At 37.8% G+C, this 16,646-nt stretch overlaps 1 protein-coding gene across 2 annotated transcripts; it reads left to right on the forward strand.

The window, feature by feature from the left end:
• The first annotated feature begins 6,606 nt into the window (after positions 1-6,606).
• Positions 6,607-14,231, forward strand: cyp1b1 (cytochrome P450, family 1, subfamily B, polypeptide 1). Of its 2 annotated transcripts, XM_088609773.1 has the most exons (4): positions 6,607-6,957; positions 7,149-7,376; positions 7,800-8,838; positions 11,442-14,231. In XM_088609773.1, the coding sequence occupies exons 2-4, from the start codon at positions 7,343-7,345 to the stop codon at positions 12,028-12,030; spliced, it is 1,662 nt and encodes a 553-aa protein (XP_088465899.1). In that variant the 5' UTR covers positions 6,607-6,957; positions 7,149-7,342; the 3' UTR covers positions 12,031-14,231. The 2 variants fall into 2 exon arrangements, with proteins under 2 accessions (XP_088465899.1, XP_088465898.1); XM_088609772.1 differs by having other exon boundaries at positions 6,607-7,376.
• Positions 14,232-16,646: the final 2,415 nt, after the last annotated feature.

Below are 16,646 nucleotides of genomic sequence, written 5' to 3' on the forward strand. Positions count from 1 at the left end.
AGTGCTTTCCACTTCAGAAGTCGGCGTTCCTTCGGTCGTGACTGCATTTCTTTCTCGCTCTATAGTTTCTGGACGATGCGCTGAACTGTAGAGCTCAGCGAAGCCCTCTTGACCGCGTCTGTGACTGGTGAAGCAGACGGGTATTGTACTTGTCCACCGCCTCCTGAAGCCCCTCTCCGGGGAAACATTAATTATACAAACAAACCGCATTCCGCGCTGATTTATGGTTCTCCTGATGACTTTGCGTGACAACGCGGGTACTTAAGAGAACTACACAATTAGCGCTAGTCATGTATACAACTGCCTTCCGTATTTTCTCACATTCTGTTTTTTATTATTATTAGTAGTAGTAGTAGTATCTATATGACAATATTTGTGGCTCATGATTTTGATTTTAGTTTTCGATGTTTAACACGTTTTTTTTTACTAATTCAGAATCACTAAACAGTCTAAATTAAGACTCGAATAAACTATTTCTTCGCGTCATTTCACAATATCATCATTTACTAGTTACTCTTTAATAGCGCAGGCTCTTCCCTAGCACGGCCTCCATACGAAGACACTTTGTCTCCTAAATATTTTAGGCCTCCATGAATATCGGAGGACACTGCAAATAAACTAACCTAAGAATAATAGGACACTAAAGAATTATACGGAACAACTAATAAATGAACAGCGACGATATCTGAAACTAATCACAGTTTTAACGGGTTGTACATTATGACATTTCCCTGAGTCTTTTCTATTTCTTACGAATCGAAAGAAATGAAGGCCGAGTGATTGGAGAAAATCACCTTACTTTTAATCATGTCAGTTTCTGAATGGAGAATATAAAGAAAAGCGAACCTTTGCCTTTTTTAAAAAGTTTCACCGATTGCTCCTAGAGGGAAGACGTTCTTCTGTTTCATGGACAAAAAATTGGCTTCTTTAAGGGCTACGAACTCGTTGCTTTGTTACTTTGAACAGCAGTTTTAAGAAATCAAACGAATCGATTTCTTAATTGTACTGTTTATAAGTGGAGTCACCGACAACACCAGATGGACTGGCGAAGTTTGTGCTACTGTACATGGTCGCAACATAAACAGCCCGCAATAGAAATCTAAGATTTCTTATTTAGCCCCTCTATCTAGAGACCTCTTGGACCCAACACGAAAGAATGATTAATTTTGTGCGTTGTGAGCGGACGTCGTGCAGGGTTAACCACATAATTACTATGGGAAGTTGCATATGATTTAATGAGTCACAAGAAAGGTGATTTGTTACAGAAAAATGCCCTAACATGTTTCGATCAACCAAACTGGGACTTGTCCACGCAAAGGGGTGTTTCATCGGTCCCAGCAAAACAGAGAGGAGGGTGGGGTTTACAGCAGAATACCTCTCCTGAGCTGTCCGTGGTCCTGAAGTCTGACTTGGCTCGCTTGGAACTTGGTAATACTGTAAATGGCAATTCTATCGCATCCTAGGACTTGGATGGAGCTATTTCGCATGGAAAGAAAATACAAAATAAATGTAAATTAAAATTTAATGGTTATACTTTTTTTTACCATAGATGTTTATATTATTTTCGTTTGGATCTAACCAGGAAAAATGAAAAAGAATCTAGTTTTATTTCTTACCTTAAAAATTCCAGCGGAATAGGAAATGTGTGAACATAAAAATGATTAAGTGTTGTATTCAATATAAAAGCAGAAATTAAAAAAAGGTCCTCGTTAAGGATTAAAAACAGGACATGTGTCCTATAAAGAAATGGTCTCTCAGCATGATCCTGGAAACCGAAGATCTTCATTTTCAGTGGTTAAAGGTCACACCAGTCTTAACGAAATAAACCAATAACAGGTTCAACTGAGGTATTAAGAGCTGGACTAAAATAGAAGCTAAAGCTTTACATTGCCATCGCTAACTTAAAGATTGATGTAAAAGACCTCAGAAGAGAACAGGTGACATCTTATAGTCTCTCGAATCGGAAAATAACGTAACCATTTATCACAATATTTAACAAGGAGCAAAACTCGCAAAAAAAAGATCGTGGTGAGGCCATCGTTTACTGAAGAGGCTGCTTGTCTACACGTCTGAGCGGAGTGAGAATTTACATCTCCGCGGTTACCCTGTTTCTTTAACCACTCATTATTAACAGATACAAATCTCCCTAAATGACGTTAAAAGAAATTCAGAGCAATAATTGTTAAATTCCTGAATGAGTGCAGTTTAAAAGCTTGTGAAGAAAATCATACGTGTTATCTCCGCCTAGTGGCCGGTTATACTGATACGCAACGAATTTCTGTTTTCAATAATACCTTGTCATCTATGAAAAAAACAGACAGACCACGACCTCGAAACTGCGATCACAAATCACATCGTTTAGAAAGTGCGGTGAGAGTAAATCCGCTGTCTACATATTATTCAGAAAAACAAAAACCGATGCAGTGGGCTATACTGAAACAGGAAGACCCTTCTCTTTTAGATAAAACGGTCCAATTTAATGGTTTAAAAGTATCATAAAACAATTTAGATAATTTAATAATGTGTATTTTTCTACAACAGCATAGCTTAATTATATTTGGGATTGATAAATGTGTTGCGACTGATGTAGATATACGAGTGATTTAAATAATATTAGTTTCAGCAGCTATTCTCTCCCTGATAAGGGGATTTTTACATTCCTACTGTACTTATTACCGTTGCAGTATTTACAACTGATAACAAGAAAACTACAACCGATGCATTATTCAGTACTAGGATACTGACAAATGTACAGTATTCAGTACACTTCTGAAGAAATATTTCACACTACCATTAAGTTCTTCAAACATATGCATTAAAGGCAAAAATAAGAGGCAATCTAGTTAATTGACTATTGTGTATATCCCAGAAAAGGCTTTCATACAATAGTCCTTCAGGTGTCGTTTTTATACCACTGACATGCATCCAAAAGTCATAAAGCTGTATTCGAGGAAAAATACCTTATCCCTTGCAGACGAGTGCATAGCTCTTTAGCACCAAGGGATATTAAGTTGCCCGGTGTTTATCTGGCTCTGAATGCCTGAAGCTGATCTTCTGAGGCATCGCGTGCAAACGTAACCATAACTGTAAGCTTTACAGAAACTAAACTTTGAGCTCAATGGGACATAAATAACAGGTATATCCGGTTTTGTTTCTTTCATTAGTGCTTCGCTCCTGTTCTCAAATTGAAAGCACATAAAAAGTAACAGTAATGTCTCCCTGCTGAAAATTTAGGATTTCCCTAATCACTGCAAGAGATCTTACTCCTGAAGGGAGAAATAACCAAATACAGACATCAATCACAGAACTACATTAGCGGGGCTTTCCTTGGCACGAAACACTGCAAAGCCATTCGCACCTCACACCACGAAATTACAGACAACACTGATAAAAAAAAACGAATCCTATTTATTAAATGCAAATTTCAGAACCTCAGTAGATCTTTACAGCGAAATAAAAACAAACAGAAACAGAAAAGCGAGGTATTGGAAAGTCTGCAACTTGAGCTGCAAAGACGTGTGTAAACGTATGCAAGAACAAGACACAGAATGCTGTCATTGCATTAGACAGCTGCTGCGGCCAGTGACCTGACTTCTATTAAGTCATAAAGCAACCATTAACTTTTTTAAAATACTCCACCCTCACCCTTCTTTTTATTATACAAACGAATCACAGGTTATTCATTCAGTACTCTACAAAAAGACACTTCCGTTTGAATGTCACTCTCCCGAGTGTCTTTGGCAGAGGAGTGTGTAAGACTTAGCTTACACAAGGGTTTCTACTATGTCAGTTCTTCAATGAAATCGTCACATATCCGCAAGGTCCACACGCCGGAAATTTCAGTCTGTTTAAATCAACAGCAGCAGGTGTTTGGAGCCGCACCCGATTCAATGCAGTTTTAAAGACGTGTAATATTGTGTAATATAGTTCGTGTTGTTGTTAATTAGCGTTAAAATGAAATTGTTGCCCTCCTAGGCTCAGTTCCACAGTCCTAAAAACAGCTGTTTCTTAAAGCAGGATCATTTCTTTCAAGTTTTGTACGTGCCGGAGACCTTACTTAAAAATAAATATTAAGTATTAATAATATTCAGTGCATTAATATGACTTTTATAGATAATAAACATATTTTGTTGTAAACATAAATAACGAATATTCACACAAATACGGGAACAAAAAATCATATTCGGAGTAAAGGTTATAGTTTGAAACATTTCACTTTAGTTTATCAAAATGATGATAAAAAGCTACATTTAAAAGACATTCCACAATAAACAGAAAATATTTTCCCCAACAATACACCTATAGCATTTATTACCTTTAGAAAAGTGAAAATGTAAGAAATGCAAGTGTTATAAATTTTACAATTCATATTTTCTAGTCTACACACAAAGCATGCATTTGGAAGTTTTCAATATTAACTTTCACATAATTATTAATTATAGTAATTTCTTAACCATTTTATCGCGACTTCAATGCTATCTAGTGTCCATCAGAATATCATTTGTTTTTAATATTACTTCATTATGTAAGTATTACTTCAGCTCAGACATTTGAATCCATTTTATCTTTTTCGTATATAATTCTCTTGTTTATTATTAATTCATTTTGTACAAGGATGGATGATAACATAGAACAAAACATGTCATATATACTTGTGAAATAGAAATGTGTGCATTTCTTTCACATATGACTGCGGTAGGTTCACAGATAAGGAAAGGGCTAAATGAGTCATGGGAGCAACACTGAAGGAACCTGTATTACTAAAAATGACAAATTCAGAAAAATGTCTATTCACGTTTCTATATATAAAGAAAATAGCAGTAAATATAAAACATTTAATTATCTGATCCAAATGCGCCACCACAGAAGCAAACTTTAAATATAGCCTAATTAAATAAAGAAGGGGGTCATTCTGTGAAACTATTTTTCAGCTTTCATTTGAATGCATTTAAATATTCTTCTAAATCTTCTAAATAAATATTCTAACTATTCTTTAAAATTCCTGTGATATAAAATTAGACGGATATAGATAACTCCTCTCATAGTATGTAGTGAAGGGGTGTGTTAGTAGGCCCTTAAAATATTACATTTCTAAATGAGTTACAATGATGAAAATAAACCTAACTCCAAGAAATACATGGTAAGGGAACAGTCAATATTTTGTAACAATTCAAAGAACATTGTTGAACGGGACTGTCGAGGTTTTCATTGTCTGTAAAAACAGAAATAAAAGGCACATGAAAGTACATGTTAAAAACATAAAATTACGTGTGAAGAACAAAGAAAAGAACTGCGATGAAGCTCACAACTCCTTCGTAATGCTTCCCATACGTTTTTAGTTTTGTTTTCATAATCATTTTTCCCACTGTGTAAGAGTTCAAGGATTTTAAAACTTTTCTTCTTAATTAGTACTTTAATCTTGGATATTTAACCAACATATACAGTACAGTTCATATATCATCTGTTTTTGTTATTCTGTTTATACGATTTGCTGTAAAACCTTGTACTCAATTTCAATTTGAATCCTTCTGTGATGAAGCACAGTACTTTCCTCTAAAGTCTAACACATAAAAGAAGAAACAGAGTGACAGTAACATAAATTTGGACGTTTTTATTTTTTAAATAAGTGGTAAACAGTAGATACATTTGGATAGTGAATTCAAGTTAATCTAAAGATACATTAATGTTATATGTCACACAAATACTAGTTTTATTCCATAATAGTTTCTTGTAGTGAAAGAATGAAAATTGCTATCGAGATGTGTAAAACAATAAAGCGGAAAGTGAACAATAATTGTATACAAGTGCCAGTCAGTTTTGATAATAAATCATAGTTTGTCATAGGACAACAAATAGAAAACAACCTAAAATATAAGATTAATACAGGACACAACACAAGGGAAGAAAGGCAACACAGCTAAAGTCAGGCTTCACATACCAAACACTCGACCAGAAAGAAACAAAAAAACAAATGGTTGTGCTAGTTCTTAAAAACAATAATTTAGCGGTTCTTTCTATTTCTAATTAAATTATTACAAGTCGATAGTGTGTAAATACACTAATCACGTTTTAGGACAGCAGGCACACAATCTCGGGAATTTGGAGACCCCAGTATTTCGCGCATTGCCAGATTCCCGTATGAGTTTATGATTGATTTGTCGATGTAGAAAATAAAAACACATTTTTCAGTGAGCTAAGCTAAACACACTCCGTCTCCAACCCTTTAATTTTATCAGCGTGTTTCTTGGGCTACATTTTTACAACAGGAATAAATCGCCTTCGTGTAAAGTACGTATTTTTAATTGCATTGCGCACATTCAAAAATAAACGAATGTATTATAAACTTATGAGTTGAGACCTGTGTGACAAATACAATCAAACTAAATAAACTTCTTCCGAATATCCGAATTAATAAGAACTACTTGCGCATCACAGCACACTAACACAAGGAACAGCATTGGTTTTTATTGCCTACCGTGACGCCAGCTGTTTTACTGTAGCAATGCTGTTTCCTCCTGCCACCTATGTTAGCGGCTCTAAGGTATTGTGTTGTTACGAGCGGCTGAAAGAATGGTTAGTCCCCAACCATCAGCTCACGCAGTGCTGACCCTGCACGCAGTACACGGGAGGCGACAGAGGCAAACTTTTTAAAAACCGTGGATTTACTGAAATACGTAGCGCGTATGGATGACTGTGAGTGTGTGGGTGTGTGTATGAGAGAGAGAGAGAATCGGAGGGAGAGTGAGTGAGAGAGCAAGCGAGAAAATGATAAAAGAGAGAGATCACACTTCAAGAGAGAAGGAAAAAGATCACCGTGTGCAGCAAACTACGAGTTCGAGTGTGAAGAGCTATGCTTCTGTCATTGTACTGTTCATGAGAAATCATTTGACCTGGGACTTTATGACAAGACTATGAATACGGAGGGTTTTAAACCACCAGAGTGAAGCAGCGGTGGATGTGCGTTGGATTTAAAGGGCTCTGAAATTATTTGCAAGGCACCTTAACTTACAGGTTCTTACGTGAACAAATTGTAGGCTTTAAGTAAAGAGATTTTTTTTTTCGTTTTAATATTACCTGCAATTTCGCGAAATCAGACCCAGTCGACTGCATATACAGTGTATGAAACTTGTTTCTTTTTTCAAGAGAAGGTGAGAACACTCCGAAGCGCGAGTGTAATCAAAGTCGGCACTTCTGAGCAAGAGAGTGAAAAACCTGCACCGACTGTTCTTCGCTGCCAAGAAAAAATTGGATCAGTGAACCTCCGTTCGTTTCACCTGGCTTATTATTTCCAGTCGCCTTTTCTGAACAAGTCTTCTGAGCCGTAGCAACGGAGAACCTGAACATGACTGAGAAACTCGGAGCAGTCCAAACACCAGGTACTTATTTATTAAGTCCCACCTGAATACATTTTACAAATAAACACTAGCAAAAACTTCTATCATTTCTTGGCACACGTATCAGACTTTATATGCCCTTAATTATAATCTAGGCTGCCAAGAGTCTGAACAACTTTTAATCTTCCCGTAGGATTTATTAACAAACTTATCTCTCTATAGCCTATTCATGATTTAGATAAGTAAAGCGTTTATGTCCCTTGAAACGTTTTTTTTTAGAAATACGACTCACGCAATAACACGTTTTCCCAATCATTGTACGCTAAAGTTAAACGATGAATTAATGTCACTGTATAAAATCGCATATTAATTTCAAATGTTAATGCCAGTAAAGAAGCACACTGAAAAATTGATGATTTTTTGTGCAGTATCTTTTATTTTTTCCTTGCGCTGATATCTTCTCAGACACGAAGATGAATATTAGAGGAGTATTTGAGGAGATCTCCCAGTCCCGGCCGTCTTTGCAAAACGTCCTGCTGGCGTCCTTGACGTTGCTGGCGGTCCTGCACTTTTCAAAAAGGTTCCAGCGCTGGAAATACGCACACCGGCCTGGGCGGTCAGGTCCACCGGGCCCTTTTCCGTGGCCAGTCATCGGGAACGCCGCTCAGGTTGGGGACGCCCCTCATCTCTATTTCGCACGAATGGTAAAGAAATACGGGCACGTTTTTCAGATCAAGCTTGGCTCACGCACCGTTGTCGTTCTGAACGGAGAAGAGGCTATCAAGCAGGCGCTCATCAAGCAAGGTGCAGATTTCGCCGGCAGACCCGACTTCACGTCTTTCAAAATAGTGTCGAACGGCAAGAGCCTGGCTTTCGGCCGCTATGGGGACGGGTGGAAAGTTCACAGAAAGATCGCCCAATCCACCATCAGGGCGTTCTCCACCAGCAATCCTCAAACCAAAACAGCGTTCAAACAGCACGTCATCGTGGAGATCAGGGAAATGCTACACTACTTTCTGAGAAAAAGCAAGGAGGAAAAGTATTTCCAGCCAGGAAGATTTTTGACCGTGGCCACCGCCAATGTAATGAGCGCAGTGTGTTTTGGAAAAAGGTACAGCTATGACGACGCCGAGTTCATGGCAGTAGTTGGCAGAAACGACCAGTTCACCCAAACGGTAGGAGCTGGGAGCATCGTCGACGTTATGCCTTGGCTCCAGTATTTCCCAAACCCCATTAGGACGATGTTTGGTAACTTTAAGAGACTTAATGAAGACTTTTACGCGTTTATCCAAGACAAGGTCATTCAGCACCGAAGTACTATGAAGCCTGGTACCATCCGAGACATGACCGATGCTTTCATATTGGCTCTTGACAAAGGTCTGACGGGTTCGAACGGTGTTCACCTGGGGAAAGAATATGTGCCATCTACTGTAACGGACATCTTCGGCGCTAGCCAAGACACACTCTCCACAGCCCTGCAGTGGATCGTCCTGCTGCTCACACGGTAAAGCTTCACTGCCCTACCTTTCAGTGTCGACATTCAGACGCGACACTACTGGTCTTACATTCTAAAGCCGTACAGGCGCAAATCCTTAATGTTATCAGAATTAAGACTTTTATGTATAATACAAAACGTAGCAGGTTGCAGGGAAATACCTAATTTTTAGAGAAATTGAACATTTTCAACAAGTCACGGTTTCACTGAGTGCGATCTTCATTTGCACCGAGAAACGCTCGCCCGTTTTTATTATTACGAACTCCGGATAAAACAGACCGTTTTAGATACAACAGATGTCAACATGTGGTTTAGAAAAGAAGCAATATACAGTACTGTACGTGATGGGGACAATCTAGCTTCGAAAGATCGTCTGGGATTAGTTCCTATTAGGTTTACTAATAGGCCTATTAAGCTTATTATTAAGTTTTGTGGTAGCAATTTCACAACACATACCTAAGAAACAGAATTTTTTTTTAATTTTTCTACCAAGGAACGCATTCTTTCATTTGCTGACTTTTCTAAGAATGTTACACAATCCGTGTTAAAAACCTCTGTATCACTCTAGATGGACTTGCTTCTGTTCTCTGGACATACTGGCAAAATAAGTTAAAGTTATTTTCACCCTAACGTTTTCTGCTGCGTAATTTATACTGTACATCAAAAGAATAAGCCTCCTTTGTCTTAGGGGAGGGAAGGGAGGTTTGAGAGCACATCACATTAAATATAACCATACAGAGGTAAGATCCCACGAGCAGATCCATTTGTGCTCCGCACTCATTCACAAACGCGACAAGCAAGAGTCTGTTTGTTGTGGGTGTGTTTTGTGGGAGGAGACGGAGGAGGAGACTATTCACTCATAATTTTCCAAGAGTTTACTTACTAAGTTGTGAGGCTTGTTCATTATACGCTGTAAATTGCATTGCTGTATCCCGGGTGGAGGTTACGCGTGCCAGCAGGTGTGTGGGTGTATGGAATTATAGTGAATTAGATGAGGACAGATATTGATACCATCTAGTTTTAGTTGTTGACTAAAGACCCGGAACACTGGTATAAAAGGCAACAGAGAAACAATTAAAGGCTAATTCCACGCTGAAAAGTAGCAAAGAGGTCACAATTCAGCTGTTAAGCCTTCTTCAGGTGTGAGGGAGAGAGGAAAGTCACCGAGATCTTAAGCAGGATAGCTATCTAATACAGTAGCTGGCACACACACAAAAAAAATAGCTGGAGTATTTACCAAGTTTCTTTTAGAATATTACGTGTATTGGGTAGCACAGTGCAGTCCTGGTTAGCACTGCTGCCTCATGCCTCCTGGGTCCTACACTCCATTTCAGGACTGGGGTACAGACTATGTAGACTTTGATCAGTCAGTCCCCCATATGTACATCAGAGTGTATCCAAAACACAGAACAAAATGCAAAATGCCCCCCCCCCCAAAAAAGCACAGGATTCTTTCTCCCCTCACTGTAAATTTAACTCTACCCCTTTCCCTAACCATAATCTTAATCCCATCCTTAAATCCAACCGTAACCCTACCCCTGGGCTAATGGCCATTCGTAGACTCCGCATGGACGATGAGGAAGCACGTGCCCTTCCTACAGAACATTAGTTACACTGTTCCATCCTGGGGAAAAGGGGAAGACCACCTGTGTGTCGTCAGTCGCTCTTCGCACTCTGTGCTTCTGGAAAGTGCTCCGGCTGGTTGTGACCCTTGCTAGTTGGCTCTAAGCATCTTTCTGAGAATGGTTGCATTAAATAATTGTTCTAAACTCCAAGGCAATTGTATAAGTAGCACAAGATATCTTATGATCTCACATTGTGCGTCACATGACTCCCCTTGCTCAGCATGGATTTTGCTTGAGCAGCGACGTTTTTTTTTAGAAAGTTTTTTCTTAAATCTTTCATTTAAAACAAAACACAGAGTTGAAAACAATGACCTAAAGGAGGAGCACACAGTTCAGATGATTCATGCATATGCAGTATATGTAATTAATATATCAATTACGGTGTGTAAACCATACCAAGTGCAGTGTTTCCAGCAGAGGGCATCAGTACTCATTACAAACAAACTAAACCTACTTTACTTGGGACTACAGACTAGAAAAGAAGGAATTCCAAATCAGAACCAGACTTGGATTATCCACATCAGAAAATAAAACAAATCGAAATGTGCAAAATAATCTCGTTTTCCCCTAAAAAAGACTTTTTTTTCCTTTTAGGGGTCTGCTGTCTTGGGAATGCACACTCTTTCCTTTAACTGTCGCCAGCAGCTACCTTACCTCAATACTCATTGCAGAAGAACTGGTGACATGGCACAGCTATCCCTACTCTAAGCTTGCCTCCCTGAGGATGAATAAAGTATTTTGAATTGGATTCTTCGATTTTCGCACTGTCATGAGTTCCTGATGCCTCTTTCCTTTCTGGCGGCCCACTCTTATAAATTGCACAATCACTTCTTCTTCTGGCAGGCTTTCCCCATTTCCCAGCGAACACGACTACATTCATTACGACGTGAACAGGTCAGTTAGAGACAGCTTCCCAAAGGGAGGCTGATGTCATTTCTCGGTCCTGGTCGGTGTTTCACTGGTCGTTTGCACCTTCCTGTTCCCTAGGTTCCAGGGGATACAGACGCGCCTGCAGCAGGAAGTGGACAGCATCATTGGCAGGAGCCGCCTGCCTTCCATCGAGGACCAGGCCAGTTTGCCCTACGTCATGGCGTTTATTTACGAAGCGATGCGGTTTAGCAGTTTTGTGCCAGTCACTATCCCTCATTCCACAACCACCGACACCTCCATAATGGGGTACCACATTCCCAAAGACACAGTGATCTTTGTCAGTCAGTGGTCGGTCAACCACGATCCGCAGAAGTGGCCTGACCCTGAGGCTTTTGATCCCCTGAGGTTCCTGGATGAAACTGGAGCCCTAAATAAAGACAAGACAAGTAGTGTTTTGGTCTTTTCTCTGGGCAAAAGGAGGTGCATTGGGGAAGATCTCTCCAAAATGCATCTCTTCCTCTACACTTCACTCCTGGCACATCAGTGCAACTTTAAGGCAAATCCAAATGAACCAGAGAAACTGGATTACACTTACGGCTTAACCCTTAAGCCGACACCTTTCTCCATCCACGTGACGCACAGGGACACTATGGAGTTACTAGATTCCTATGTCAAGGAGTTGCAGGAATCAGAAAGCAGCGCATAAATGACAGAACTAAAAAATGTACAGTAAATGCAATTTTTAATGATGAAGGTTCAGAAAAATACTGAAGTAGATCTTGCTTTGTACATTTGTGCCACCAGCGTTTCATCAATGAATCTGTAGACTCAGGTGAAACTGAATTATCTTGCCTTTTAATTATACAGGGCTCTAGAGCTATAGCAATTTAATATCTTTTATTTTTTGTCAGCTAAACAATGTTCTGATGTGAGCGAATATACAGGTTTCAATAGTGAGCAAAGAGCAGAAAAGGGATAAAATTGACCAGTTAACTATCTAGCTGTGATTCATGCTGAGAGCAGATGATTTTAAAGAATGGGTTTGGTGATGTTGACACCACACACATGAAAGTACCATGCAGTTCTGGTGAGAAAAATACCGTCTTTTGATTTTTTTTTTGTATTCACTTGCCAAGACAATGCGCTGATTTGCTTTACTTTGCACATTAGTTTATCCTCATGGATAAAAACGACCTCATTTTAACTCTTCTTTTACTCATAGCAACAACATATTAAGGTACATTCCATACTAAAAGAATAAAGATGCTAGAAGAACTGAATTAAGTTTTGCACATTATACAGAATGTTTAAATTCAGTGCAGCGTATTGCCTTTCACAGTATTTTCATTTATTCTTGTGCTTTTTTGTGCATTACCAGCAGATGAAGTTTCAGGTCTCTAGTGTTAGATGCAGCAACAAGAGATTTGCATGCTGTATTGTACGACTACTCAAGTGAAATTAGAAAACTTCTACAGTTTGTTCTTTTTTATAACACTTTTATAACATTTTAAACTAAGCTAAGATAATATGTACAGGGAAGCAAGTCAGGAACTTTGTTAAAAAAACAAAAGAGTATGAAAAAGCCTGAAAGCTATTCTAATAATGTTGATTTGAAAAATGTGGAAAAGCAGAGCATCTTTGCAAGACATATTGATTCACTCTTGCTTGATCTCTGTTATGAGCCAATATGTATACAGAAGATACACAATTCATTTGGATTATAGAACAGTAAGTTCACATTTGGCACTGCAGTCATCTAAAGTGATTTTGACTTCAAAACCTAATAATTAACCTTATTATTGCTCTTTATCCCAGTTAGCCAAAATAAAATGTTAGCCTGTATTTGTATGTCATTTTGGGCATTGAAAGACTCTCAGAATTTGAAAATGAATTATGTACTATGCACATATGCATCTATTTAAAAATAGTTTATATTTCTATATACTATCTTGTTATAAGTTGTTTATGAAACTGGACAACACCCTAAACCATTGTTCAAATGTCTTGGTTGTTAAGAAATGTATTTGTGTTTTCATCTTATTGCAATATTAGAATATTCCCGAAAACTAAAATTTGTAAAAAATGCCAATAAGCATCCAATAAATACCAGGCTGCGTTAGATTTGAGTTTTTATATACATCTGTGGAATTGCTTAAATCTCTAAAATCCATTAAGGTAACTCTTAATTAGCTGGCAACCATTAGATACAATACATATGGTATCTTCTCCTTTCATTGTTAAATTATCTTGCAAGGTATGCTTCACCAGTCTTCACTGGATAAATGCCTTTCAGGTTCAATAAACAAAACCTCAGGGATGAATCAACTGTACATAATTCTTGAACTTAGCCTGTTTCTGTGAACTGCTGTATAAAGATACTTTATGAATTATTTTCTTGCTGTAGATCTGTATTTGATCTGTTTTATTATCAAATGTGTTATAGAATTTTGTGAAATGTGTTATAGAATCAAATTATACAGTTCATCTAGTAAAAGTACACAGATATGTTTATTAATTATGTTATTTTTATTTTTTCTTAAAAGCTTAAACATTTAGAAGGCTGCTATTCTGAATCTCTTTATCCAAATCCTACTGTTAAGATCTTTAATTTAAATAGCACAGCACAGTTCTAGGGTTTGATCATATCATATACTTAAAATATATAATATATTTAGAGAAACTAAAGAGTTGCTTAAGGTCATTAGACTATATCATGGAACAGCACAGTTTTTAACCTTTTAAATCAACAGGATTTAGTTTTGGATTTTTTTATTGTTTTGTATATTTTTGTATTTTTTAAGTGTTTTTTTTTAAATATGCATGATGTTCATAGTCGTATTCACTTATCATGCTACTTGTCTAAGGCATTAAATAAAGATGATGAAGGAAATTCCAATCTCTGGAACATACGAGCGTATCTGTTTTCTTTGTGGAAATTTTATTCCAGTTCTGCAGGAACTTTTTCCTGTCTTATAGAGCATCCCTCTAGGAGGTGCATCTTTTTGGCTGTTTGATTTCTTTAAATGGGAAGATAGACGACTCAGACTGCACTTTGATTTTATATCAGTAAATGATAGTGATAAAAATGATTGGTGTTCTAATCCAAATGAAAAATGACTGACCAATGTGAATCTCCAAGAAGTAAATATACTGTTTAGTATGGGTATTGATACTGAAATATATGTAACAATGGATCAGAATTGAGCAGAAAGTCACTAGAACAAATCCATACACTGACAGAAGCTTACGGCTCCAATCTTTGCTGAATCTTGGTCTCGTTTTGTGTGGATACCAATTTTAGCAGTACCATTCAGCTTTTCGTAAATGTCTTGAAACCAAACACCTCTACTAAAAGGGGGTTTGCAATAATTCATGAAAAACATACCCATCTATCCGGGTTTGTCTTAGCGGCAGCTGTTACAACATAATTGCACAATTGCAGAAAATTGTGCTCCCCTGGAATGCATTATGGGTAGCTTTTCCATGCAGCACAAGAACAAAAGGGAAGTGTTTGAGATAACCTTTCCCTGTGTGATGCTTTATCTTTGTCTCTTAGAACATCCTGTACTTTATCAGCAAGGCACTCACAACCAACCAGCAAGCTGGTGCGTCACAAGTTTAGATAAAGAACGTTGATTGCTGATAAGTACAGAAAAGGAAAAATATTCCCAACCTTTGGATCAACAGCTACTTCAAGTGAGTAGTAAAAGTAAACCCCAGAAAACAATGTTAACACAGATCCAGTTCAGGAGAATCCGTCATGTTCAACTGTCAATATTTCACACATTTTTTTAAAGATTCTATTTATCCATATTTAGTTATTGTAATGTGCTAGACTAAAACGTGTTTCATTAATAAAGGCAGAATGATGAGGAATAATAATAAAGAATAAAAGAATCATCTGAAAAGAAAGCACAGACTGCAAAGGACATGCAACACTGATAATTGCTGTACATGCTAATATTGTGAGAACCCTAAATAAAAATAAGACCAAAAATGCAGTAAAAGTTTAATCTGTTGTACAAATGTATTCAGCAAGTACGTCACTGACTCCAGGAGTAAATATTCATTTTGACCGATTATCGCAATAGATCGAGCTTAAGAATTGAGCTAAGTAAACTACTGAGGCTGAACTATACATCTTCAAAACGTATTGAGTGATTTATTGAGAATAAGCGTCTACTGTAACTGACAATGCAACCCTGAGGGTATGAACAGCACAGTACTTGCCTGTGTTTTCCTTGTTAGGTAACACAAGGCTGGCTTGCACTATATAAACAACATGGATATAAAAAAACTCTTGGTGCACATTTAAAAGCATAATTCTCTCCAGAATATTTACCTCAGTCTAAAAACAAGAGTGACTGTTCCACTCTCAGTGCTGGACTGCTATGAAACAAACAGAAATACAATATTATGAAATCCATTAGTCAAACTACAGCCTTACCAGTGAGAAAAATAAAAAAAGATTGAATTTCACACAGAAGCTAATTACTGCCTGAAGGGTTTAGGAAAGATCTCACAGAATTAAAAGGAAAACACCCTGCACTGATTAAACATCTCTCCCTCACAACAGCAAGCCAGATTTGGAGGGTACATTACCTAAGGCGCACTAGGTACAGAAACACGAAATGAAACAGTAACGTTCTGTGGACAGTGTGCAGAGACCTTGGGGAAGAAATAGCTTTCAAAGTTTACCACTTCATTCCTGCAATTCATAAATGTCACATGCACCTGTTTCTGTCTGTGTGATCTACCGTGCAACTCCAAAGACAAAGTCAACTTCAACCACACCAAAAAGAAAACGAAGGAAAAACATTAACAGCTCGAATCCCTTAAATTTGGCTAGAGCAATGAAATGTGAAGGGAGTAAGTCTCGGTAAAGAGCATATTTACACAGCACAATGATGAGATTAGTCCATTCTTTTTTCTGTCATTTGTGCAGCGATAGTTCCGAGAGGAAGTTTTCATTTCCATTAATGTCTACTGTTTGTATAAAAGAATACCAAGATAACCTTCAAAGTGAAACATGCTGCAGGCATCTAGCTGTTTGTCTAACACAAGCTTTTAATCAGAGGAAAGCTGAAATGTCAAGTACTGCATGACAGGTATCAGAGCCCTCCTGTCAGTGCGCACAGCTTTCACAGCGAAGGAAGCAGAGGATGTGAAGCATTACTGAAACTGTCTAGGGAGACGAACATTTGCGGAGAACTAGAAAATAAAAGCAGTGAAATAGTAAATATTTGAAATCCGCAATAAACCTCCACACTTCAGGCAAGATGGCATGGACAGGCAGAGGTATGTAAAAAACAGCTTACAAGA

This window comes from Lepisosteus platostomus, chromosome 17, assembly GCF_059453375.1.
Source record: "Lepisosteus platostomus isolate fLepPlt1 chromosome 17, fLepPlt1.hap1, whole genome shotgun sequence".
NCBI classification, from domain to species: Eukaryota; Metazoa; Chordata; class Actinopteri; order Semionotiformes; family Lepisosteidae; genus Lepisosteus; species Lepisosteus platostomus.